We start from the raw sequence: 25,433 nt of genomic DNA on the forward strand, positions 1-25,433 counted from the left end.
AAATTACTATTATTACAGCTATTAATTTTGAAAGAAAATTCACAGCTGCATTGATGCTCTCTTCCCACCATGTGAATGCCAGTCTTCAGGACACTGGCATCCTTTAGTCTAGCCAGCCTAAAGGACCAACAGCTGGAGCGTTTTGCACCATCAATGAGCTGTACACAGGTGACATATAATAATAAAAATAAAATAAAATAAAAATAAAAATGGCTAGAACAGATGAAGAAAAATAAAGAGTAATATGTAAGGAAAGATAAGCAAACAAGATTTTGTGGAGACCTGAACAAAAAATTACAAGATGTTCCCAAGTATGCACTGAAGTTAAGCTGTCTTAATCACTTCCCTGACACTGGCAGACTTTTAGAAGGGGATCCTCATTAGCATTGAATGGCTGGGAGTATGCTGTATTAACCATCAGCTAACAAAGTGTGCAGCAGATGCTTTCACAAAGTTCATTTGTCTCAACACCTCAAGTATTTTCTCTGAGTTTTCTCTCTGGCCAAGGTACATCTACCACAAGCAATAATTTATCAGACAGAAGCTGAAAAACTATGAGAAAGAAGACTGCAACCTTCTCTACTGGCTAAATTAGCAACTGTGTTCCCATTACCCACATACTCTTTTCTCTGAGCACTTTTTCCCTTGGATTCCTTTTCTTCAGAGATAGAGAAATGTCTCTGGTGAGAAAAACAACCAGCTGCCAAAGACTGGTGCTTAACCAGCCTCTCAATGGAAAACTGCAGCCTAAAAAGACACCTTTTTGTGACACTGATCAGCGTTATACCATCTTGTGCATATTGGTCTTCTGGTTCCACCAAAGCACAATCATCCTACTCTGGACAGCAACAGCTCAAAGCTCTCAGACAGATATCCAGGAAAAGTCCACTTCCTGGCTCTGAGATCATATGTACTACTCTTAAGCATGAAGGAACCCAAGCAAAACCAGGTAAACATAGATAACCCAGGCAAAGGCTCCATTTCCAGTGATCTCAAACAATCAAAGGAAAGAAAACCAATATTGCTGAAAGGGAAATAAAACTTTTACCACTGAGATCCTTTACTCTTTTCTTACATTGATCAGCACAGTGCAAACGTGCAAAGGAGCAAAATGCAACTACAAGACTTTCTGAAACTTCATTTTACACCATGAACCTAGAAATTAAAATTATATATAGAATCCCATAAACTTAGAAATTGAGAATCAAAATGACACTTCAGATTGCTTTAAAACAACTCTTGGAAAATCACTTCCAACTACTGAATATATTTCAAATTATTTCAACAGGTTTAATTACTGCATATATATTCCACACAAGATTCTACCAGAAACAAGAGATCAAAGCTAAAAATCAGTGTTAAAAACATGGGAGGCTAAAGCTCTTCAGGTTGAGAGAGCCCAGCGGCCTTTAATGATACAAAGTGCTCAAGCAAGGACCACTTGTGTAAACTAAGCCAGCAGAAACAGGTTCACAAATCACATGGATATTCAAAAATTTAAACTGAATGTTGTCCTGGTTTCTGTTTTATTTCCTCAAAGTGAATGAAAAACAGCCTGAACATTAGTGTTTTTTTGTCTGCAAAGGATGTTCAGACCTTGCAATACACATCATATTTAAACTTCACTCCCAGCTTAGCTACTTCTAAGCACACTGTGAATTTGGCAGCCAGCTTCTGGTTCTGAGCTTCAGTGAAAACATTCTTCCAGTCTCCAAAAACAGTCTGAATATAAAGAAGAGGAAATTATTACCCTTGACTCTAACAACCAAAGAGTATAATTTAAAACAAAATACTAACTTTTCTCTCATTGTATTTCAGAATTTTTTTTCCTGTAAAGAAAAATACCGACAGAAGAATACATTTGCTTTATGTTTGGAGTCTTCAATAGAATGTGAACATAAAGCAACCATGGGAAGTTACTGGTTTGCCTTCGTAGCTCCAGCATGTACTTTGTACAGCTGCAGAAGACTAAAAAAGATGACCAGCAGCTGTGATACAACCCAGAAAGCTCAAAAGTGCTTTTAACTGCAATAGCTTTGTTTGTTGCAACCAGACACTGCTTTAAGCTGCAGTCTACCTTTAACCTAGATTTTGGAGGGCCCACAGTTGGAGGTTGTCTGAACTTCTAGCCTGATCTGTGGCTAAAAAACACAGATTAATCTGTGGAGCATCTGCATTCTGTGAGTTGACTGTGATCCATAGGCAAACCTGAGGGTTTGAAGAAAGATCTGTGGAGGCACTCAGTCTATTGGCTATCCCCAATGGTCATAGAAGCCAAGATAAAACTCTTCTTTGTTTTAGTTGGTGCTTAGTGCATACCACAACAGAGGGTGTGCTTCTTGTAGGGCACTTTCGCTAATCATATTATATAGGGCTTTACTGTATGGTACTGGCCCTTGGGGTGAAATCAGTTGAGATTTCTGAAGCACAATAGGTGTTTCTTAAACACCAAGCCTTAAAAATGATACATAAATATTAACTATCTATTGATCCAAATTCCTGTCTGCCCAAGACAAAGAGCTACCACTCATTCCTCTGCAAAACACAAACAGATTTATCTTTACGGAAAAGAATCAAGCCAACAGCACCATGAGTCTCCTGAGCTTTTTCCTGGCTGGAAAGTGTGCCTTGCTGCAATGGCCTGGATCTGCTCAGCTGTTGGTGAGAACCCAAAGAATGCAGCTGCTTTACACTGGCAGTCAGGTTCTGAAAGCAGTACAGTGAAAGCGAGATGTGCAATATGCTCCCTCTAAAAAAGGGAGTCAACCACTTGGGATGAGCATTGCCATCATCTACTAATTTCATTCACCGTTTTCTGTGTTGCATTTCTGTTTTCTGGAGCTCTGCTTCTGTATAGCCAGACTCAACTTGTCGCTAAAATCAACTGGATTTTGCATTTTCAGAAACCTGTGCCATTTCCTCTTAATTTCAGCAGATTTCAAGGAATGGGCTCAAATGAGTTTTGGCTGTCAGTAAACAGCATCTGCTGAAGACCCTTCAGGTCTTCATATATTATGACCATAATATTCTTATCTTCCATGTCTTTGTTCTAGGTGATTGCAGGATCAAAACAGGATCCCCAGCTGACTGTAAAGAAGAGGAAAGAAGCATTGATGTGATCTTTCTTTCTAACTGGGTATGGGTTTTTTTGTACAGCTGAAGAATTGCCTTCTGTTGCCTGTTAGTCACATGAATGCAGACAAAAAGAACAGCCTGTCCTCTCCGTGGTATTGTCTGTATAAGAGAATGGCAAGAGGCTTCCTCTGAACTTTTGTAGGTAAACAGTTTCCACACATAAACGTGAATCTCACTATGTGCTTCCCTTCTGTGACTATACTGTCCTGTAAACATGTTTTAACAGACAAAGCCTGACATCTAAAATATGGGTTGTTAATGAGGTATTTGGCCTAATATGGAGAAATACTGAAGAAACAAACTGCCATTTTATTAACACTTTGAACCTGCAGCATTTCCTCCAACACTAAGCGGCAGAATGTTGACCCAATGCCGTGCAATTTCTCTCATCTTTTGCTGGAAGAACAAATACCCAGAAGCAAAGCATCTTTTGGACATTTTCCCTTCCTGGCATTCAGCTGCCTCCTTTATTGTGACATACGGCCATCAAGAAATTAATTATGGCACAGCTGTTTTCCCACTGGCCCCATTCAGTTGTTTTTATTTTTTTTTTCCATTGCTTTTTTGGCTACAATCAGGATCTGTAAAAATACAGATCTGTCATGAATCATGAAAAGAACTCATCCCTGGAGCTGTAATTGGGGACACTTTGCGTTCTATTGTTATGGAAATGGAAAAATGAAACAGCTGTATCTTTAGGGTTTTGAAGCAACACTACTATGTGGAATGGGAGAAAGAGGCCACAATTTTAGATCACTCATCTACCCTGGCAACCCAAGTGAGAGTATAACCAAACACTTTGCAACCAATAACATAATGGGAGCTATAAAATATTTTATTAATAAAGGCATGTAGAACAAAACTATAACATAATCATAATAAAGACCTCATCACCACTTCTAAGGTTTGTTTATGTCATGAAGAAACTGTAGAAAGATCTAACTGGAAAGACTGTAATACTGTCATTGAATACTATCCCATAATTACCTGGGAAATATTAAGAAATCATCTGCCAACCTCCCTTCAGGAAAAGCTCCTTTAGAAAATCATAGGTGTTACAGTCATCTCCCACTTTCAATTTTCTTGAAATCCTTAAGAGACTGTAATCCTCAGAAAAGCATAAACCCTTCTGAAAACACATTATACACATTAAATGTTTTTGCCAGATGCATTTTATATTTTCCTGCCTCATGCAGGAAAAAAAATGACAATAATACATGGAAAAAAATCTCTGTCCCTTAACTATTCTTTTCCTCTGTGGTGCATCTTGGAAGCACTAAGTGTCTGCCAGTGCTCAGTGACCAAGTACCAGAAACACTGAAGTTTTAACCTCATGAGTTTGCAAGGAGACACCCAATGTCCCAGAGACACTGCTGCCACATTCATTCCCATCATGACTGTGCACAGAAAAGAGTTGCATAAAAGAGGAAATTGTGACACTCCAGCAATTTCAGAGCACTGCAACAGCTCTACATATTGTCCCTGCTTATGTTAGCTCCAACATCCCTAAGGCTACTGTAAATTGTAGGGGCTGCTAAGAGAGCCCAAGTATCATGAGAGTTCCACTATCTCCAAGTTGTTTTTTCTTAGTGCCACCTGCTTGAAAGCAAAAAAAGGATATGGTCCCAGAATTAGCCCTGCACACTGATACTGTCAGAGAGATGAGGCTTGTTCTTGGAAAAATAAAAAAAAAAACCCATTGTACCTTTTTCCTTGAAAATAGACTTGGGGAGATTATAATTCAGATGTTTTATCAAAATCCTTAGAAATGAAATCTATTTTATCCTCTTCAGAATTAAACAGAAACAGAAGAGAGAACATGTTTTTTACACAGGTGAAGCAATGATTTGTGAGAGTTTCCTGTGTGAAAGAGCCCCTAATCAGAAGGCATTAGTCATCCAAAACTATCTTCTTTCCTATCTTAGGAGAAATAACCTTACCTGCTGCAGGACTTCATAATTTTTGTGCAGGAGAGAGAAAAAACAGTTTCAAATGGTTTGACAACTTGTTTTCAGTAAAATTATATTTACCTGGATCTCCACATTTAATAAAATTAGTTCTGTGCTTACATGTATACTCTGGACAGTTGTAAATGTCAAATCATTTAAAATCTAGATAAGCCATTTCATACCTGCACTACAAAAGCCAGAGAACAAAATAAAACACGTCAGAGGTTTAAATAATATGTCAGAGCCTTCTCATTACAAAGCTTAATTCAGTATAATAGTCATCAAATGACAACACCAAAGCACTCAAACATTTATAAACAAAGTAAACATTAATGAGATCCTCAACAGCTTTGTAACTGTGACCTTCTTGAATCATTTCTGGAGGCAAAACTGACTCAATAATGCACTTAATAGATTTTAATATATAGTCAGTGGTAGAAGATGATGTCGGGACCTTTCCTGTCTTTTACAGAGAGACACATAGGAAGATTCTGGGTAGGAGAAAGAAGGCATTAGCAAGAAACTCTGCTCATTCTGCTGAGAGAAGTGCCTGCCTCTCTCTGCTGCTGTGAGTCCGGGGCAAAGCAGAGTCACCTATTCAATGTCACTGCCAGTGCATGTCAGCTGTGCCTGTAGCTGTGTCAGAACAAGTGCTAGAAGAGCTGTTCCCCAGACACCTGCATCCTTCCCACCCCATCTTGCAGCAAAGTCTCCCCTGTTGGAACTCAAAATGTCCCTCAGACATTTTTGGAGGTTCCAGGCCCTGGTCAGAAGCATTTGAGACCCTGGCAGGCAGCTGGAAACAGCTGTGATTTTGAGTTTGAGCCATGGAATGACTTACCAACTTTGAAGGTGGAACAAAAAGTCACAAAAGTTTAAATACTACAATAGAAGTAGTTACAAAGTAGAGGGAAGAATTTTTTAGTATTGTACAAGGGGGTTTTACCAACTGTACGGGGGGGTTTTACTTTGTATATGGGGGTCAGAAGTTTTAAGATGGAGGAATATAGGCTGGTTCTATTTCTTTTCTTTCTTCTTCCTTACCTCCATGTTCTTGATGATGCTGGCACTTATGGATTGGTTTAGAGTAGAAAAGCACCTTGTAACATAGGTAGTAGGTATTGGGGAAAAACCATGAACATGTATCATGTAATGTATCATATAAAAGATAGCAGCAGCCAGGGGTGGGAGGAGAGAAGAAGAAGACAGCAGATAGAGAGGGTGTCAGGGGTGTGTGTGTGCCTCTGCCTGAGCTGCTGAGCAAACTGCAGTAGCCAGAGAAGACAATGTTTTAGATAGCTTGCAATAAACAACCATGAGACTGAACAACAAGAGGCTGCAGAGTTTTCTTGGGAAGCACGGGTTGGAGGAGAGACTTTACCACCACACGGAACCCCTGAACCAGACCGGGGTTCCGACACTCCGCCACACTGCAAGTTCCTTCATCACACAAATTCATTCATGACCATCTAAGCACGGCAAATGCCAAAGAGTTTGAGCCCAACATGGAAAATGCTCAAAAACCTGGAAGAGGAAGCCAGACATCAAGGCCCCTTGGTTCAAGACAGAAAGAAACCTACAGAGACATTTTTATTTGTGCCAGTGACACTATGGCTTGGTAGGTCCAAGTGTCCCAAAAAGGGGCAAGAGGAAGTGCAGCAATATTTCAGACTGGGGCAGGTAATCTTTCTTCTCATTCTTTTTCCTCTAGTCTTATCTTTTTCACCATGATTTGCAAGCTATAGGAAAATAGGGCAAGAAATCTATTTGGCACAGTTTTAAAAGGTAAAAGAAAATATCCAAATGGAGAAAAATTCCAAAATATTTACCTGCAGATTGATACCATGCTGCACTGCACAAATGCATCATTTTCTCTCCCTCCTGCTTTCCCACTTCTGTGAAACCTTGCATACAGGCTTTTCCACCAGAGTGCCTACCAGGTAACAAAGTGCTGCATGCCTCAGCAAACCATGAGGAGCTGTGTACCTCCTCTCCTACTGAACAACAGGCAGTGGTCTTTAGTAAAATATTCCCCTGCTGAGCTACCACAAACAACTTCAACAGTGTGAGATCTCTTTTTTTTTTAATCTACTAATCCTTCGCTCTGACCAGGAGAGGTTTACTGAGTTACTACATGTCAGAGACAACCTGTATCATGTCCCCACACCTGAACTCATCCAAACTCCATGAGAAATAAAAGCCAGCACCAAGATATGACAAACAGCCTCTGTGTAGGGTCCAGCAGGAGTCTGGACCCAAACCCAAAGGGATTATGTGTTGGAATTCATCCCTGTACAGGCCACCAGTTGCTGGCATTGGTGCTTGGCACCAATCACGGGTGGATGGGAACCGACTGTCACCATTAGTTTAATACCTTGCTGTAGGACTTTCATACATTTTCTCTGTGAGGTCTCATGGGCAGCTTCTCACAACACTAACTCCTTTTTTTTCTTTTGCACAGCTGGCTGACTTCTACCAATCCCTTACTCCTCACAGCAGCACAGCCAACTGACTCCAGCTCTGCACTCAACCAACTAACCCACTCTTTTATAACACCCATCCTTACTGGACCCTCCTTATTGGACACAGCTGTGGCCTATTAAAGGCAAGGCTGTTCCTGCTCTTTGGTAATTAGTACAGCTGCAACTCTCAGGGGAAAAACTGCCTTCAGCACTATCTCTATTCTCCTACAATCCATCCTCCCACAATTATGGGCTCTTTAAAATAAAGCTGCATATTTCACATTTTGTGCCTGCTCCTTTTTTATTTGGCCTCTTACAGTTCAGTGCTCTGTCTCACAGGTGCTATAAATTCACCCTAAATACTATGGACATACTTTTTAAGCCCCTAAATACACTACAGTTTCTTTCCAGATCAGAACTTGTCAAACAATGCAAATTCTATCTGCTAAATGAGACCCTGACCCAGGATTCTCTCTGGTAAAGCCACAACTGCTACGATTATAATGCAATGAATCCCTTTCTTGGATCCATGTTTTCTCCAACAACCCTAAGCTTCTGCTGCTTGGGTTGATCCTGTTCACTTAAAATCCTCAGAGCAGGAATTAGTTTACTAAGAAATCCCACTGAGTACAAGCAACACTTGCAAACTCAGCCACCAGGGAAAAGAGAATTGGAAAAATAATCACCCTGTAAGAATGAGCAGCAGAAGTATTATATCTAATCATACAAAACACTAGCAGAGGGTGGAAAAAGCAGGTCCGTATTAAGGAAAATATGAAGAGCTTTTATTTTGGCAATCAAGTCAGTCCCATAATATGAGCTAATAGCAATATGAATAATAGAAGATAATGAAAATGCAAGGAATAAGATGATTGTGAATCTGCTTGTAGATAGTGCTAAGAACTTACAGATAGGGAAGCAACAGAAGAAACCCTTAGTTCTAGAAAATGTTACTATCAACAGAGACTGTTGCTCAGACAAGGCTATGTTAAATTCCTGATCCTAGAGAAAAAGAACAAGACTTAATAGAATTATTAGTAGGTTTTTCTTTCTTTTGTATAACAAAAGGGGGGTGCATACTCCAGGGGAGCACAGAGCAGGCGATTTGGGAAGCCTGTGCCTTCCAAGTACCTCAGCCAATGGGGAAAAGGAAGAGGGAGATGCAGACAGGAACTTAGGATAAAAAGGGGGCTGCGTCCCCCAACAATTTGAGAGACCCCATGGGAAATGCCCATGGCTTTTATTCAAATAAAGTTGCAGGACTCCTCCTCTGTCTCCTTTTTGGATATAAACCTCTGGCATTGTGGATTAATTTTCCTGACACTTGGGAGACAAACTGATTCTTTATTTTAGAGTAGCACAAACCTGAGCACTCCAAGGTATTCCACAAATCAAGCACACCAACTACCAAAAGTTTTTACTATTTGTACAATTTAGAAAACTAAGGAATTAGTGTTCATTGGCTTCACGTAACATGGGTCCCTTATTATTAGTTTTCTATCTTCTATTAGTTAATGGTTGCCTCTACTCTCATGCTAATCAGTCAACATGCTCAGTCCTTCTCTTCTTTTGGGTCGGTGGTTTTCTTGGGTCCATGGCCATGAGCTGGCGGTCACAATCTGTCCCTGCCATAAATTACCTTTTACCCAGTCGAGCTGAGTTTGCTTTATCAGTTTCTTCCTTATCTTGGGGGTTCTGCTGTATGTCTTTGTGTCCACTATCATTCTTCTCGTTCGGCAGTACGAACCTCTCCCTAGATCTGAGATTACTGAAGCATATCGTGCATTAACCTTAACAAGGCAAGTCTACCATAAGTATTTCTAACACCTAGCCATCACTTAGCGCTCGCCTGTTACCTGCCTCAGGGATTACTGACTGTTCTCGTCGCTTAGGCCGGATATGCCACAGAGCCGTCCTTTCTCGGGAAGATTTTCACACAGCTCACGTTCTGCCCCGCACGCCGCCCGGAGCCCTCAGCGGCGCGGCCGTGCCGGGCCCGCGCGGCCGAGCGGCGGCGGCGCATGCGCAGCGCGGCGGGCGGGAGGCGCCGCCCCGGGCATGGCGCGGCGCGGCCTGCGGGGGCTGCTGCTGCTGGAGGCGGCGGGGCTGCTCGGCGCCCTCCTGCTCTACCGCGCCATGGACCGCAGCCGAGGTGCGGCGGGGCGGGCGGGGGCCGGGCCGGGCCGGGGAGGCTGCTCCGGGCGCCGCGCTCCGCCCGGGTTGCGTGAGGAAATCTGCGTGCGGGGTCCGGAGCTGGGCTGGGCCGAGTGCAGGCCACAGGGCGCGGAGGGAAATCCTCGAGCCAGCGAGCTGCTGTTGTCATCTCACAAACCCAAGCCCGCGAGCAGTCCTTCGGGGGGCGGCACGCCACCGCTCCAGGAACAAAGAGGAATCCTGCACGGTTTTACACTGACAGCATTGGGCCAGATAAGGATTTAAAGGGGAAGAGAGGCTGTCCGCAAACGAGGCAGGAATTGCTCAGTCCTGTTTCGGGCATCTGGTGTTGAGCCCCTGAAGGGATGTCCTGGCTGTGTCTGGGTCTCGCAGCCTCTGCGCTGTGACATTTCCCCGGCTGGCAGGAGACAGCCAGCGTTGTCTCCCGGATTATTTCGCTTCGGTCCCTCAGGTCTCTTAACCTGTGCCCAGGTAACACAGAAGGAATAAACACAGCACTAGTTTGGTTGCTACAAGGAGGTTTGCTCTGCAGAGCAGCGGCCTTAACTTGCCTGCAGGGCTCTGCAGGGTGCAGCACTGGTTACAGATCTGTGTCCCTTTGGGAAAAGAGCCTGTCCTGCTACCTGCAGGGTCAGGGCGAGCTGACAAAAGGCAGCTGCTGCTTTGGCTGGGAGGGCAAGAATCCACCCACTTCAGCAGTGCTGTGGTCTTCATGCCAAGTACAAGGTGAGCTTCACCTTCAGGTCAGTTTGCATTTGTGTTCCAGCATCCAGATGATGTCATGGGGGCTGTTAAATTTCAGCCATCCGTGTATTTTTTATTAGAAAATAGATGTAACAAAAGTATGGAGAATAGATGTTTTCAGCCTGTTGATGCTGGATGTTTTTTATCCTCTTTTGCAATTCTTATGTGCATTTGCATATTTTCTATAATTGCAGTTCCATAAGGTGCAGTGAGCTAATCTGACAGCTCAGTGAACTCAGCAGTGAGATTCTACTGCTTTGTGTTAGTACTAGAGTGGTTAACATTCTTTTATGAGATGCTGTAAATAATTAAAATAGCATAAACCTGCTGTGATTTTCTACTGGGTTGTCAGAACAGCCCATGGAACGATTCAGTGAACATATAAATCTGTACAAAACCACAAAATTTTCCTGGTTTTATCTGCATTCAGTCTATGAGAGGCATTCCTGTGAATCTGTAGCTTGGACTTGGTAATCACAATTGTGAGGAAGCTCAGAAAACACAGGGATGATGGGGCTACATGTAAGAGTAACCTGAATACAGTCTCTGAAATTATTTTTAAAAAATAAATTCCTATCACATTATTTAATGGTGGCTGTAACTAAAGAGCTCAGATTTTGGTAAAACAACTCTAGTTATAAAAATAGTGCGTTTAATTATTCATCTTAATATATGCTGGGAAAGTAACTGGGATCTTTCTTGCTTGTCAGATTTCAGATACACAATGCAGAAGAAGTTTCCATCCATTCTGGAAGGTGAGTTTGTAGCCATTGGCTTCAGAAGGATGGCTGAAGCTTCTCTTGCATCTTAATATATACAACTGAGCTTAGGATGGCTTAAAACTTTGCCCAGGAGACACTGCAGAAGTTTTTATTGTTAAGGCATGGCTGTAGTCATGTCAGACTGTTGGATAGAGGTCTCAGAGCTGGAGGGTTATACACTGAATAAAACAAACCACAAAGGGGGTGCTTGTCAGATATGTCTCACTTAGAGCTCACATGGATTTTCCTATTTTTCAGTTTATTACAAATCCAATGAGCGGTCTGGAATTCATGGCATAAGGGAGAATGACCAGGTGGCATGGTTAAGCAGCAAGAACTGAAGTAAGAAAGATGTGTGATTAAATAAAAAACTATTTAAGAATAATTATTTTTAAAATGTCCACATCAAGATGTCCCATTCATCGTCTTGATTTCTTGCTTTTGTACTTGTTTTTCAGCCCTCTGTGCCTGAACTGTTTCTTCTTTTTGATGATGCTTTTCACATCCCTGTTGTGAAGCCACTTGTCACGCTCTATTTCCCACTGGATCTGTTTGACATCTGTAGGAGGAAGGGTGAGAAATAAGGAGCCGATGGATACATCTGACCATGAAGTGGCACACAGATCAATCATGTAAAAGTTAAAACTTGAATACTGTATTTATAAATGTTAATAAAATGCAAAGTACCCTTTATTCTGAGAAAGCTGTGGGTTTTTTTTTTTTTTTCACAAAACAAACCCTGCCATCTCAGAGTTTTAGAGATTGCTTTGTATTTTACTAATGCTAGACACATTTGCGTTAGGAGCAGTGTTTATTCAACCGGCATATACACATGTAATTCATTAGAATTACTTTGGGAAAACGACTTTCTGCTTCACTGATACTGCAAGGAGACAGTCCAATAGGTAGGTAAATACAGCAGTACCCCTTATGCCTTCCCTTCCCAAGGAATCAAGGACACTTCACCTGAGCAGAACTCACACAAATGCTTGACAAAGAGCATCCTGCCTTTCCCTGTTTACAGTGTGAAATGGCCAACGACAGCCTCTCTTTTTTCTGAAACCTTATTCACTCCACTACTCCCACTTAATTATTTAGCACTGGACATCGCTCATCACTGGAGAAAACTGTCAGGTCTTACTTTTGAGCTGCTGTCCCTTCTGTGTGTGGTTTCTGACCCTGTATTCCGGTTAAAGGTGGTTCATGTTTTCATGTATAGACCCTGAAGGGAAAGTGAATTTCAGCATTACAACTGCCTGCTACTTGCAGCATGTACTTACTCGCATTATCTCTGTTGGCCATGGCATTCATTCCAATATTGTCAAACTTGGAGCCAGCATTTTCATCCAGCAGATATCCAAACTTTAAAGAGAGAAATTTTAGCATTCTGTCACAAAGCAACACGTGAAATGCTTGATCACTTTCTGTTTAGCACGGATCAAACTCACCTCTTCTGCAGATGCCAGTATACCAGCATCTTGAACTTTTCTCTTCTTTCCTCGGCTGGATCCTTCAAAGAAAGAGTATTACTCTATGAGACACAACTTCAGGTTTCCAAAGACAGTAAAATGAAGTTTTACTGTGTTTTAAATATTTAGAACTTTTTCTTAATGAGATCATCTGATTTAGCAATTGTTGCAAATCTTTGTTCCCCACCTCCCCTAAAAGAAAAGGGAAAAAAAGAGTTTCCAACCAAGAATCAAATAGCACAAATCTCTGCATCAGGTGTAACAGATGCACAAGCCACCAGTACATCATCATCCTTCTTCAAAATTCTTCCTTCAACTCTCAGCTCCTCAACAGCAGATTGTTACTCTGAATTATGCTGGCTGGGGCCAACCTCCTTTTCATTTACGGTTTATTCAAATCTGAATCTAGATCCAAAATGTGATAATCTACTTAGTAAATCCCTCTATTCCAAAGATTTTTGGACTATTTTATTTCTATTTAGCTTTCATATCAGTGTTTTCTTACCTTCCAGTGGTCCTGCAAAATTAATATCTTTCTTTTTCTTGCTCTTTTTACTGACGGATTTCAGTTGCTTGTCATTGTTTGAGTCTGATAGGGAAAAAACCCAAATAGTCTCAAATTTTCACACATGTACATGTATTTAAAGTGCAGCAGAGACTAAAATTCCTTTCTAGGCATACTTGTCATAATGGTCTAAATCTTTAAAAGGCAGCACACACAAGCAAATCTAGTATTTTCTCAAGCTGGACCATTAAAATTGGTCTTTGGTGTGCTGTTCTTTATTTTGTTTCCATAGCACCAGAAGGGAATGATGTAAGATACATAAAACACAAAAGCTAAAAGCAGGCATTAGGTAAACCGCAAATGTCTGCATGCTAAGTTTGGTAAAATACTAATCTCATGAAAGATTGTGTTAACAACTGTATGAACAGTTTACCTCCTCTACCCTCAGTCATCTTCCTGTGACCTTTAGTTATTCATTGAAATACTCCAGAGTATTTAATCTCTGCTTTTCCAGCCACATGCACTATATTCTGTGTAAACTGTGCTGCTCAGGTGGAAAGATAAAACCATGCAGGTACAAGAATCAGTTACTACTCCAGTGGTATTAAAAACTTGAGTGCATAGCTATATTACAAGAGTAAGCTGTTACTTGTGAGACAGCCATTCCAATAAAAGTTACTTCATCTAAAAAAAATCAGCATTAACTGTGTATAAATAATTATCACTTGTTTTTTTTTTTTCCTCCTTGAGCCCTTTTAATATTTCTGCCTACTGAAGCCAGTTATTTGTGTATAAATTTTCAGAATGGAAGAAACATGTCTCATTTGGAAGTTCCTGATGTCTAATTCCCACTCTCACCTAGGAGATTGTGCCTGGAAATGCTTCTCCTAAAGATTTCATTGTACAGAGAAGGTCTCTTCTCATTTTTTTGCTTAAAAGCTAAACTTCCCTCCTAGATAACTGGAATTTGCATATGTAGTTGCATATTAGGTAACCTATTTTTAAAGCTTTTTCTTCTCGTTTTTCAGTAACAAATGGCACTTTACCTAGGTCATCATCATCTTCAGACACATCCATAAATACACCTCCCTCTTCATCCATATCCTCTTCAAAGTCTTCCTCCATACTTCCTAAGGAGACTTCCTCATCATCCAGATCGCTGAAGTCATCTTCATCATCAGAATCCTCCCAGTCAGCACCAGATCCCTCACCACCTTGGCCTTTCTTGCCGCCTTTGGGATTTTTCTTTATATTACTAAAAGAAGATGTAACAAGCTTGGCACTTCATCTGAAAAAATAGTTTGCATCCAGATGACATCTATCTACTGGCAAACACTATGTTAGGAAAAGTTCAACATCACTGCAAACTACTGGAAATGTAGGCTGCGACCTGAAATATCCGTATTATACACTCGGGTATGTTTTCAACATTAGTATAGGCAGTTGTGTCAACCCTTTTAAGAAGTTCTGGAGAGAATGCTATTCTGAAATTAGCAGAAATCACAGCTTTAGTATTTTATCTCCTCTGTGTGTTTGCTCCTTTTCAGAAAGTCTTTTCTGTAAAACACAAAAACTGCTCTATTAAACACCAGTCAAGATCACAAAAATGTTTCAGGTTTCACTAGGAGTTTAGACTTTAATTCTGCTGTTGCCTCAAGGGAAGTCTCTGTGCAAATTCAAATGCTGCATTACATATACTTTGTGTAAAAGAGAAGCTGCTTAATAATTTATGATCGGACTCGATGAACCTAAAGGTCCTTTCCCACCTAAATGATTAATGGAAGAGCTGACTTAGGAGACCTGAGCTCTGTGACTGGATCTCACAAAGTTTATTAACTGTGTTAAGTCCAGTTACAGCCAGTACCTATGCCAGCAGTACCATTATGCCTCATTCTGCTTCCTTTTGTACTTGGCAATTCTCAGATAGAAACCTGAGACAATGAAAAACAAGATTTTACAGTGCTTACTGGGTCACTCCATTGTATAAAATAAACAATTAATTAATTAATTATGGCAATCCAATACTACAAGTCTCATTTAAGGACTATAAGCATCCCAAAATCATCATGAACTACTCTGGGACATGCAGAAAACCTGCCTTACTTAATGTAAATCTGATAATTGCCTTTTTTGCAAGGTGACATTCTAAACCATTCTGAAAAAGGTCTCTCTAGTTCACAGATTAAAACTCTATACAGAAATTAAGACAAGAGGAGTAAAAAGTAATCTGAAGTCTCACCTAGCAAAATCAAGGTCATCCTGGCCAACAACGGCATTATCAGCAGCTTCAAAAGTATCTAGGGAGAAAAAAAATGGTATTACTACAAAGAAATATGCAAATCATTGCATCCAGAAAGTACATGGAGTTGTTGGAGCAAGTCCAGAGGAGGGCCACAAAAACGACCAGAGAGCTGGAGCACCTCTCCTAGCATTGAAGTTGTTCAGCCTGGAGCAGGGTGACCTTACTGTGGCCTGCCAGTACCTAAAGGATGCTACAGGAGAGCTGGAGAGGGACTTTTTTCCAAGGGCATGTAGTGACAGGACAAGGAGAAATGGCTTCAAACTGAAAGAGTTTAGATTAGGTATTAGGAAAAAATTCTTTACTGTGAGGGTAGTAAGGCACTAGGCTGCCCAGAGAAGCTGTGGATGCCCTATCCCTGAAAGTGTTCAAGGCCAGCTTGGAAAGAGCTCTGAGCAGCCTGTCCTGTGGAAGGTGTCCCTGCCCATGGCAGGAGGGATGGAATTAGAAGGTGTTTAAGGTCCCTTACAACCCAAACTATTCTATGACTCTAGCATTGCAAAATATCTAATTTTCAGATATAGGGTCCTTATTTTAAGCTGCTGAATTTATGAACCAAATTCTCATTAGAGATACTAATAATAAAATACAAATGCAATTAGTAACAGATTCTTGTCGTAACTAAGACAAAATTAATTGAGTTACTAAGAACCCTGATAAAAGAATGTAGAATTCCCTCAAAATATTGGACAAAACAGTTATGAAGAGTTAACTGGATTTTTTTTAATACATATAAATAAAATTTGAAATGGACATGGTAATTGACATTTTCTGGTACACTAACGAATTTAAATTCTAGAACAAATCACACACTAATTCCAAAGCAAAGTACATGCTACATGAAGAGCTAAGGCTACTGCAGAAGTTTGCCAATGACCTTCCTAAATTAATAATCTCATGAAAGATGTTAGAAACGACAAGAGAAACTGTAAGCAAGACTGAAAAAGGCCCAGCAGTACAGAAAAAGTAGAGGTAAATGTTACATCGTGTTACAAAAGGTTACTTGGGCTACCTTAGGAAAAGAACAAAAGGCCATAAACTGCCACTCATGAGTGTAAGTTCAAAATCAGACAATTCCCAGCCTGTCAAGAAAGCTGACTACTGCAGTGGTGGGAGCAAGGACTTTTCCAAACAGCCACCCAGGTGGCTCACCCAGCACATAGCAGGAACTGCTGTCTGCAGTAGCACAAAGAGCAACTGGAAAGCCAGTTTTCTCCCACTCCCATATTCATCTATCTGGTTCTTTTACATAATATGAACTATAAAAAGGATAAATTAGTAATTTGAAAAATCTGGATATACTGGGATAGTTACTGCAAAAAAGAACACAGCCTTACCCAATGCTCTTTCAAATTCATCATCATCCACATCTTCCACACTCTCTTCATCATCCAGACGCTTTTGTTTCTCTCTCTTCTTATCGAACTTTGAATAAAATCTGAAATAATATATTGCACTCAGACACAAAACTACAGAGGATGATTTTTATGGCTTCTTAATTAAAGAATCTGCAAACTGTTTCCCATGTATGTTGCCGGTTGAAAACTGTAAATGATGGTTTCAAACACACCTAAAATCCAGAGACTTGTACTTCCTTTGTTTTTCAAAGAATCAGTCACTACTGTAATATTTAAAACAATGAAATTTCATGGGCCAAAGGTGGCAGAAGTTATTTTTAACATAATGAATTTATAAAAGAGCACAACAAAGATGTAAAAATCTGCCTTAGACTGAGAAGGAAGATCAAATTCAACTTGAATGTAATTGGGAAAAAATAAAGAAGACATTCACCCATCAAGTTTTACCAAATTTTCTCACATAGCCCACTTCTTCTGGGTCTTAGTTTTATCTTCTGTCAGCCATTTTCATATTCATTTCATGTTAAAGAACCACCAGACACGGAAGGCAATTTTGACCATATACAAAAGAGTACTTTGTACAAAAGACTTTGAATGTGTAAATCTCAGTTTCAGCCATCTTCAATGTGACAACACCTTTAAATTTTCAGATGGGTATGTTTTCAAGATGCTTTTCTTTAATCTTGAAATGAAACCACTATTTTATTTATTTATTAGTAGCATAATCCTCAATATTATAGTATCAATTAATTTTAAATAAATGAAGTTAAGTCAAATAATAATTTCCTAAGGAGATATAGGTAATCAGTATTTTGATCCAATAAAAACAAATCTTTGCCAATTGCATATCACTTCAATTTTAGTCCCAGTGCATTATTATATCATAATCTCAAAGGAAATTCAAAGAAACAGAAAGAACTCTAAGTAATACAAAACTAAATAGTACACATAAATAATACAAACCTGAAAAATAGCTCCTCTTTCTTTTGCTTTGCTCCATTCTAGTAAGCTTTGATGCTAATAACATAAACAAGCTATAGTACAGCTTTTATTATATATACTTCTAATGCACAAGAATTACAACCCACAAGATATTCATCATTACCCATGACTTAAGGCTTCTCAATTGTAATGTCACCTTACTTAATTTCCTTAAACTACAAGCCCCAATTGCCTTTGTTCATAGGTGATACCCTTTCCTAAGCACTTTTGACAAATGTTAAAATTATGTTCAAGAAAAACACTATCATCTTATGTCATTCAATTTAATAAATATTTGCAAATACTTGAAATACCAGAGAATACTTACAAAATGCCGTGGGTTTTAATGGCACTGCATTAAAAAAACAACATTTAAAATGAACATTCACAAGTATTCCATTACCTGTGAAAAAATACTTCATCCACTGGGATTTTGCTTTCATCTTTGGCCTGGAATTCCTTACTGTTGACTGCAAAATGAAAAAATGAACTGATTTTACCCCAAGTTGAAATGCTGGTTATTCTTTCCAGAGGTTAAGCAGCACACACAGACAGAAGCAGACACATGGTGTCATCCATTCAACAATGGGGAGTTTATCTGAAAACTTCTTCAAACTAACACGGAAGGCAATTTTGACCATATACAAAAGAGTATTTTGTACCAAAGACTTTAAATGTGTAATCTCAGTTTCAGCCATCTTCAATATAACAACACTGTTAACTTTTCAGACAGGGGCAGGTTTTTAAGACGATTTTCTTTAATCTCGAAACTTACACCACTGTTTAATTTATTTATTAGTAGTATATTCCTCAGGACATAATTGCTCCTAAATTGCTTCTTCAACTCTGAATAAACTAAAAAATGTAACAAAGTATACAGGCCAAATAGAAGCTCTAACAGCCATAAAAGTACATCACTACTTACTCATCTGCATAACTAAAACCTCTTTGCAATGCAACAGACCCAAAGCTGGTGGAAAAGCACATCCCTGGGAAAGCTAGAGAGACACTGCCACAGATGATGGTACATCTTCTGTCCTCAAGCAGCATGTTTTACTGATAGTTTGCTGGTTCTTAAACTAAATCCTACGCTTGATTGTTGGAAACAGTGGGACTGGGCAAAAGGCAGCTTATTTCTGGAGGCAGGAAGACTCCTAACAAAATAACAACGTTAAAGATACCTTACTCATCCTGACAAAAGCTGCAGCTGTGGTATTGTATAGAGTAATCCATATCACACAGTGAAAGAATTTAATGTGATTTAAATAATTATATAGATGCATTTTTCTGGTATTCTAAGCCATTTTTCAATCATAACAACAGAATAAAAATGGCTATAGAGTAAGTGACTTTCCCTACATAATTTTTTCTTCAAATGATTCAATAGATCCAAAGTTCCAACTGTGAAGATTCCATACATCCTTACAAGAAGATGAGGTCTGATCCTAAACTCCAGGCATGACCACTGCACTCCTGATGGATGGCACTTTCTTTTATTCTAAGACAAACAGTATAGACAGTGCAGATGACACATCTGCATCCACCAACCAAGGATTTTTTAGCCATCATTACTGATTTAAGGGGCTGACTCACCTGCAAGATTTTGCATATCCTTCATAAAATGCTTCTTCTTTGGCTGCATTACCACACTGCTGGTGTTTTCTGTATCAGAATATAAATCAGAGAGAATTTTTATTTTATGACTATTGATACAGAGCAGTTAGGATTAGCTGACAGACCAGTGGGTTGTGCTGCCATCCATACTGACCTCAAGAGGCTGGAGAAATGGGCTGACAGAAACCTCCTGTATGGAGATGGTCAACCCTCTTCTGAAAAGGTTTAGGGTTTGCCTAAGCCTTGGAGGATTTGGGGTTTTCCCCCTCACAAGAAGCAGGAGTACTTTTTCTGTCACTGTGGAAGTCAATAAACACACAAAGGTTTAAAAATGTCCTCTTTTGGGCATTGAGTGGTCTATCAATTCAACATTTAACACTGTAATATAAACAAGAATAGGAAAAAAATATTATATAAAATATATATTTTATATAAAATATATATTTTATGTAAAAATATAAAACAAGATTTGAGACTATTCTTAGTTTTGGGCCCATCAGACTTATGGAGACTTGCTTCTGGTTAGCATTGACACCAGATGGATTTGGGTCAGGGACACCTTAGGAAAAGCCAAAGCCTGCTTCACAGAAAGGTGGAAGGAGGACCTTTTTCCTCTTTTCCCACTTTTCTTCACTTTAAAACCTTCTCTAGATTCATATACAGAAGTGCATAGGTTATGTATTCTTTTTTCTTGCCAAAATCTGCTAACAGAAGTCTATTGTGTGTGTAAATATCCTATATTTTAAGATATACTATTCAAAATTTCCAGGAGGTAAAGAAAGGAAAAGAAAAAGATTGCTTTTCACAAGCAAGGACTAGAAGACAAAATTAATTGCCAAGGTTAAATAGAGGTGAGTCCATATAGATATGATGGGCCCAACCTTAGGGGTAGGTCACAATTCTTACGTTGGGATTAAAAGCTTGCATTGATAAGCAACTCCAAATAAATGTAGTTAGGAGGTAAATGACAAAAATAATCGTTGGAATTTCTAGTTCCTGGGCTAGGACAGAGTCCAGGCTGTCAAAAAGATTCATGATACACCGCAGTCTAGGTTTTACGGGCCCAAACTGGGTCTATTAACTTGGATCCAGAGCCAATAATAGAGGCCAGGATATGTAGGTGGCCTGTTCTGATGGAAACATTTTCCCCACTGCTGCCACATTAACAGTCTGTTCTTGAGTCAGATAGAAATATCCCACCCTCCCTGACCCATCCAGTCGTCTGGACAGAATTGTCCTTGGCATGTTCCTTGCTGCCCACCCTCCCTGATTTCCTCCATGCTATCATGTGGATTCTCAAGCACCCTGTCAAATTAAGGCAAGGACTCAACAGGAGACAATTTTGCTGACTATAGTGAGCTTTTATAGCCCCAGAAACAACTCAGGTTAATGTTTTTTTTTTTTTTTTTTTTTTTTTCCTCCCTCCCTGGACATGAGCCACTCCAGAGCTTGTATCTGAGTATTTGGTTCTTGTGAATATTTATTTACTTAGGAGTGGCATTCCTATTTTTATAGCTTTGAGTTTTTAATTTTCTTGTTAGCAGCATTAACAAGGTTCATGGCATATAAAGTGAGCTGTGGCATTTAAAAAATGTTGGTCTAATGTAACACCAGCCTTTTTTTATATACATGTTCAATGGCAAACTCCTACTGACAGGCAGAATGCATTTCTATGTCTGGGCAAGTTTATAGATGGTGTTCCCACCTCTGGGCCACAAGGTCAAAATTTGTTTCTGATTCTATTAAAGAAACACTCAGCAATGGTAATTCTGTGTGCTTCTTTTCTTTCTTTCCCTTTTTTTTTTTAATGAGGGGGTACTGTTTTATAAGATCCACAATCTTAAAGATACTCCAAGGAATCTCTGTTGACTGCTGGGCTTTTCACCCCTGTGCCCTGACCAAATTGCACTGACTACAGATTTGAGAAACTTTGACCATTACCAGTCAGATAAAACAAATTTTGGAGAAATCTTGCATTGCATTGCAGGCATTGTCCCTGTCATCTATCCATGTTTCTGCCTGTTTTCTGTGGGGTTTAATGGGATTTACCTCTGCAGCAAAAGGACGTGCAGAAATTATGGATTTGCAGTACCTGTTGTTTGCTCATTTTTTCCTCAGCAGATCCTCGGTGTGACTCTGAGCACATCCCCAAAAGGCTTTGCTGCCTGGCCCTGCACACGTGTGGGATGGAGGGAACAACATTCCTCCCTTCCCTGCCTCTGCATCTTTGCAAGGTTTTAGAGGCAAGGCAGCGAGAGATCAATAAAGGCCTTTGCAGCACACCCATTAATAAGGATATTTACTGACTCAAGCAGAAAGATGACTCAGAGGCTGCTACTGTGCCCTCGGAAACACCAGCCCTATATTTTCTTGGAGTTAGTTTAGGTATGTTCTCCTTTACGTCGTGTGGTGGCTCCAGCTGCACCTTCCTCAGCAGAAGTGTTTACTGACTCACACCCAGCCTCGTTCAGCAAGAGAGGAGCCACAATCCAGCCTGGCCTCAGCCATGAAATCCCTTCATGCTGGAATACATGCCCTGGGCTTTGTGGCTACAAACATACAGAGCCTTGGCTTGAGAAATGAGCAGGGGCCAGCAGAAAGACTGAGCTGATGGGGTGAAATTAAGAGCATGGGAGAGAGAGAATGCTGTTGAGTTTGGAGGAGGGAGGATAAACATGAATGTCTGCAGAAAGAATTCCAGCATCATCCATTACTGTCCAGAAGTCAGTCACAAAAAAGCAGAAGGGCAAGAAGCACAGCCCTTTCTGTGGGATGCTTTGGCTTATTGTGGTTAGGAAGATCAAGGCTAGGTATCACATGCCTCCACTGAAGGGAGGTGCCCTGGAATAAAGCAAGGACCAGGAATTTCTAGGCTAGGGAGAAGGCTGACCATGTTGAAACTGAGCTAAGGAAAGAGAATTTGGCTGCAGAGTCTGACTGGAGGACTTATAGTACATGAGAGGACTCCAGGTCTATTCTTTCTCTAATTTCCTTATGCCCCCAAGGAAGCTTTTGCTGGAAATTTGCTTCCATTTATGGGAGGTTTGGAAGAATGAAGGCCAGATGGTGACTGAGCATCTGGCAATCAGAAATAGGGTTCAAAGGAGAGGAAACTGCTCAAGCAGGATCTGACAGTGCTATTCTGCACTGAAAATTGACCTCCGCAAGCGACAGGCTGCCACTGCTGGTCATTCCGTGTGGGTATTTCTGCAAAGTGACAGTTCAGGAAACTCTCTGCAGCCTGGCTCCAGTAAGCTGACCTTGCTCTCTGAAAATTGCCATTACCACAGATTCTTGTGGCCCAGTGAACTCCTAACTGATATTTTGTGCAGTATCACCTGCTTCAGATTCTCTCCTCCATGATGAGGACAGGTCTGGCTACCAACAACAATCACAAAACCATTACTGGACATCTTTTCTCAGAGGAGACATTTCTTCCTAACAAGTACTTTCATTTTTCTATGCTGTATTTGGTCACCTGAAATATAATTGCTTATGATCACCACAAAAAACCTCTACTAAAACAGGTTTCAAGTCATCTTGCTTCCCCTGAGAAAGGCAAGTTTTCTTTGGCTTTGGAGAAATCTGCAATCTTCTTAAGCTTTCAAACATTCCTGGCAGAAATTCCCTTAAAATAAAGGTGTACAGGTAGGGAGCAAGTATGTATCTCCCACAAAGCACAGGTAGTTCTCCATTAGAGCAAACAACCTACTTCAGTTCCTGTGATCTCTATTAATATGGTTGGACAGTTGACAGCATCAATTCTGTGAGAAAAGTAGAAGTAGGTTTAATGTGTTTGTATTTTGGTCAGAAAATAATCCAAAATAGCTGAGGTGGCTTGTCCATGAGAGACAGGATTAATTAGCAAGCAGTGATCAACTATTTTGCTCCACATTTAGGCTTTCTACCTTATTAAATAATACAGACATTTTGATTGTTCCAGAAATGCTGGTGAAACAGATTCAAGGAAATGAAAAGCCTGTGACTTTTTTTTGTTTTGTTGGCATAATGATACTGAGAAAGAAGCTGATCACAGTTTTCTATATAGAAAAAGAGCAGATGTTTACCTTTCATATTTATCCCCACCTACAAGAGATGTTTCCATAAATATTCTGTACCATTAGATATGCATAACAAAAATGTTCTGCATATACAAGCCCAGTGCTAAAACAACAAAGTACAGTGACAAGCACTGCTACTCATGACTCCCAGCAGCATTCCCTACGAAGCACAGTTTATCTGACAGTGCTAGAAAACTTAGGGCTTGCTTCTGGAAGGGAATGATGAGCACCAGGGCTGCTGTGCATAATTGGTTTGGGTTGGCTCCATCAGCTCCCATAGCACATGCTGCAAGCCCCACAGAAGTGGATGTTCTGCAGCACAGTAGCAGATCTGGAGTGTGCACTGGACTAGATCCTTGAGGGGAATAAATCAAAGGAACTGCACTGCAATCAGCCCATCTGCTGCCCTTTTTGTCAGCTCTGGTGTGGGAATACCATGGAGCACAATCACCCTCCAAAGCTTTCTTAGAGACAGCCACAAACTTGCCGCATAACTCCAGCCCTTCCAGTAGCTACCCCGCTGTGCTCTCAGGGATTCTGTCCCTTCCCTCTGCCCTTTCTTCCCTCCCTTCTTCTTCACAAAACTGGCATCACTCAGCATTTTGGCCAGGAGACCAATTCTCCAAACTGAAAACATCAAAGAATATCTCTGGTTAGATCTCATCCCAACCCTCCGAGGCTGTTGACTTGGAAAGTGAATAACTAATAAGGCAGCATGCCATTGTTTTCTGTTTATGATAATGGAAATAAATTGTTGGCTCCAACTCAGGTACTGATTGTTCCTTTGATATCACTGCCAGGAAGCAAAATAAAATGGATTTTTAAAAATCACCTTTCACAGAGTGCCACAGGCATTTGAAAGATGATCCTTTTTCCATGTCAAAGACTCTACCAGAAGTGTCAAATACAGGAGAAGAAAAAATTAAAATCCTTCACTATTAAAAAATCAGCAAAAACAGAGCACAAGAGAGAGTGTGGGAGCAGGATTGCCTGGGCAGCAGGATGGCCTGGGTGGGCTGGCACACCACAGACGCCCTGAGAGTGCTCATGAGGGAGCAGCAGAGCTGCCTCCATGGTGAGGAGCACTTCCTGAAGAATATAGAACACATCCTTTGCATTCTCCCACCCAATAAAAAAAGCACAGGTAGGCTGGATGAATTACTCTGTCTGCCTCGCAGCTCTTAAACTAATAATAAGAGACTTTAGGAACCAAAAAGGCAGGGGAGTCCTTTGTCCTAGAACTTGAACCACTCATAAATCTTGCTCATGTGCTTCTTTCGTGGCTTGGGGTTGCTGTTTTAAGCTACATGAAGCAACAATTTCATTGCACCTCCAATCCTTCAGCATTTTTGTGCCTTCCCCAAGGAATTTTAGGGGCAGGCTTTCAGGTGTTTGAATTTTTCTCAGGGTGCTACCACTCCTACCTAATATGTCAGGTGTTGACACCACTGTTTCACATACAGGGAGGAGGTTCCTCCTCAGAGTTTGGAGTTGGATGCAAATCTTACACGAGCAGAGCACGGCGCTGTTGGTTTTCATGACGTGCTGCAGTTTGATTTGGCTTGGAGCAGAGCAGGGAGCAGAGAGCCAGATTCAGATCTCAGGCCAAACGCGGATTTTGTGTTTCAGCTACCAAACTTCATCATGGTTTGGCAAAGTTGTGCTCTCACCTGCTCGTGCCATGTGGAGAACACCTGTGATGTGCTGGAAAGAAGGTTGCTCGTGCTGTGAGAAGCTCCCAGCAGGAACACCAGGCTATGAGAGCCTGCTTTGGCTGGCCCTGGCTCCTGCAGGTGGACTGAGAGTGCAGAAACATTGACCCATGCTGACAGGAAAAACTGTGGTGTAAAAAAAAAAAAAGAGAGAAGCTCTCAGGAGAAGAGTGCAGCTTTGGGCCCTTCCTTGGTGTCATGATTCTCT

General features: G+C 40.6%; 1 protein-coding gene, 1 long non-coding RNA gene and 1 pseudogene across 2 annotated transcripts; 1 reads left to right on the plus strand and 2 right to left on the minus strand.

The window, feature by feature from the left end:
• Positions 1-1,590: 1,590 nt before the first annotated feature.
• Positions 1,591-5,264, minus strand: LOC144246086 (sulfotransferase 6B1-like; annotated as a pseudogene).
• Positions 5,265-9,585: 4,321 nt separating this feature from the next.
• Positions 9,586-11,929, plus strand: LOC144246042 (uncharacterized). Its single transcript, XR_013339659.1, has 4 exons — positions 9,586-9,698; positions 11,176-11,220; positions 11,485-11,568; positions 11,685-11,929. It is a non-coding gene; the product is annotated as an uncharacterized LOC144246042 (long non-coding RNA).
• A 44-nt stretch (positions 11,930-11,973) lies between these two features.
• LOC144246041 (CCAAT/enhancer-binding protein zeta-like) lies at positions 11,974-16,971 on the minus strand. Its single transcript, XM_077781961.1, has 6 exons — positions 16,837-16,971; positions 15,440-15,497; positions 14,247-14,455; positions 13,201-13,284; positions 12,675-12,736; positions 11,974-12,588 (listed from the first exon to the last, which is right to left on the minus strand). The coding sequence occupies exons 3-6, from the start codon at positions 14,323-14,325 to the stop codon at positions 12,436-12,438; spliced, it is 378 nt and encodes a 125-aa protein (XP_077638087.1). The 5' UTR covers positions 14,326-14,455; positions 15,440-15,497; positions 16,837-16,971; the 3' UTR covers positions 11,974-12,435.
• Positions 16,972-25,433: the final 8,462 nt, after the last annotated feature.

This window comes from Lonchura striata, chromosome 3 (assembly GCF_046129695.1).
Source record: "Lonchura striata isolate bLonStr1 chromosome 3, bLonStr1.mat, whole genome shotgun sequence".
NCBI classification, from domain to species: Eukaryota; Metazoa; Chordata; class Aves; order Passeriformes; family Estrildidae; genus Lonchura; species Lonchura striata.

Excerpts from the sequence above, each read along its gene's own strand:
- LOC144246041 (XM_077781961.1), bottom strand. The coding sequence starts at position 14,325 with ATGGAGGAAGACTTTGAAGAGGATATGGATGAAGAGGGAGGTGTATTT. Across the intron at positions 13,285-14,246 it reads TGAAGATGATGATGACCTAG|ACTCAAACAATGACAAGCAA; the intron begins GTAAAGTGCCAT and ends TTTCCCTATCAG. Across the intron at positions 12,737-13,200 it reads TTTTGCAGGACCACTGGAAG|GATCCAGCCGAGGAAAGAAG; the intron begins GTAAGAAAACAC and ends CTTTCTTTGAAG.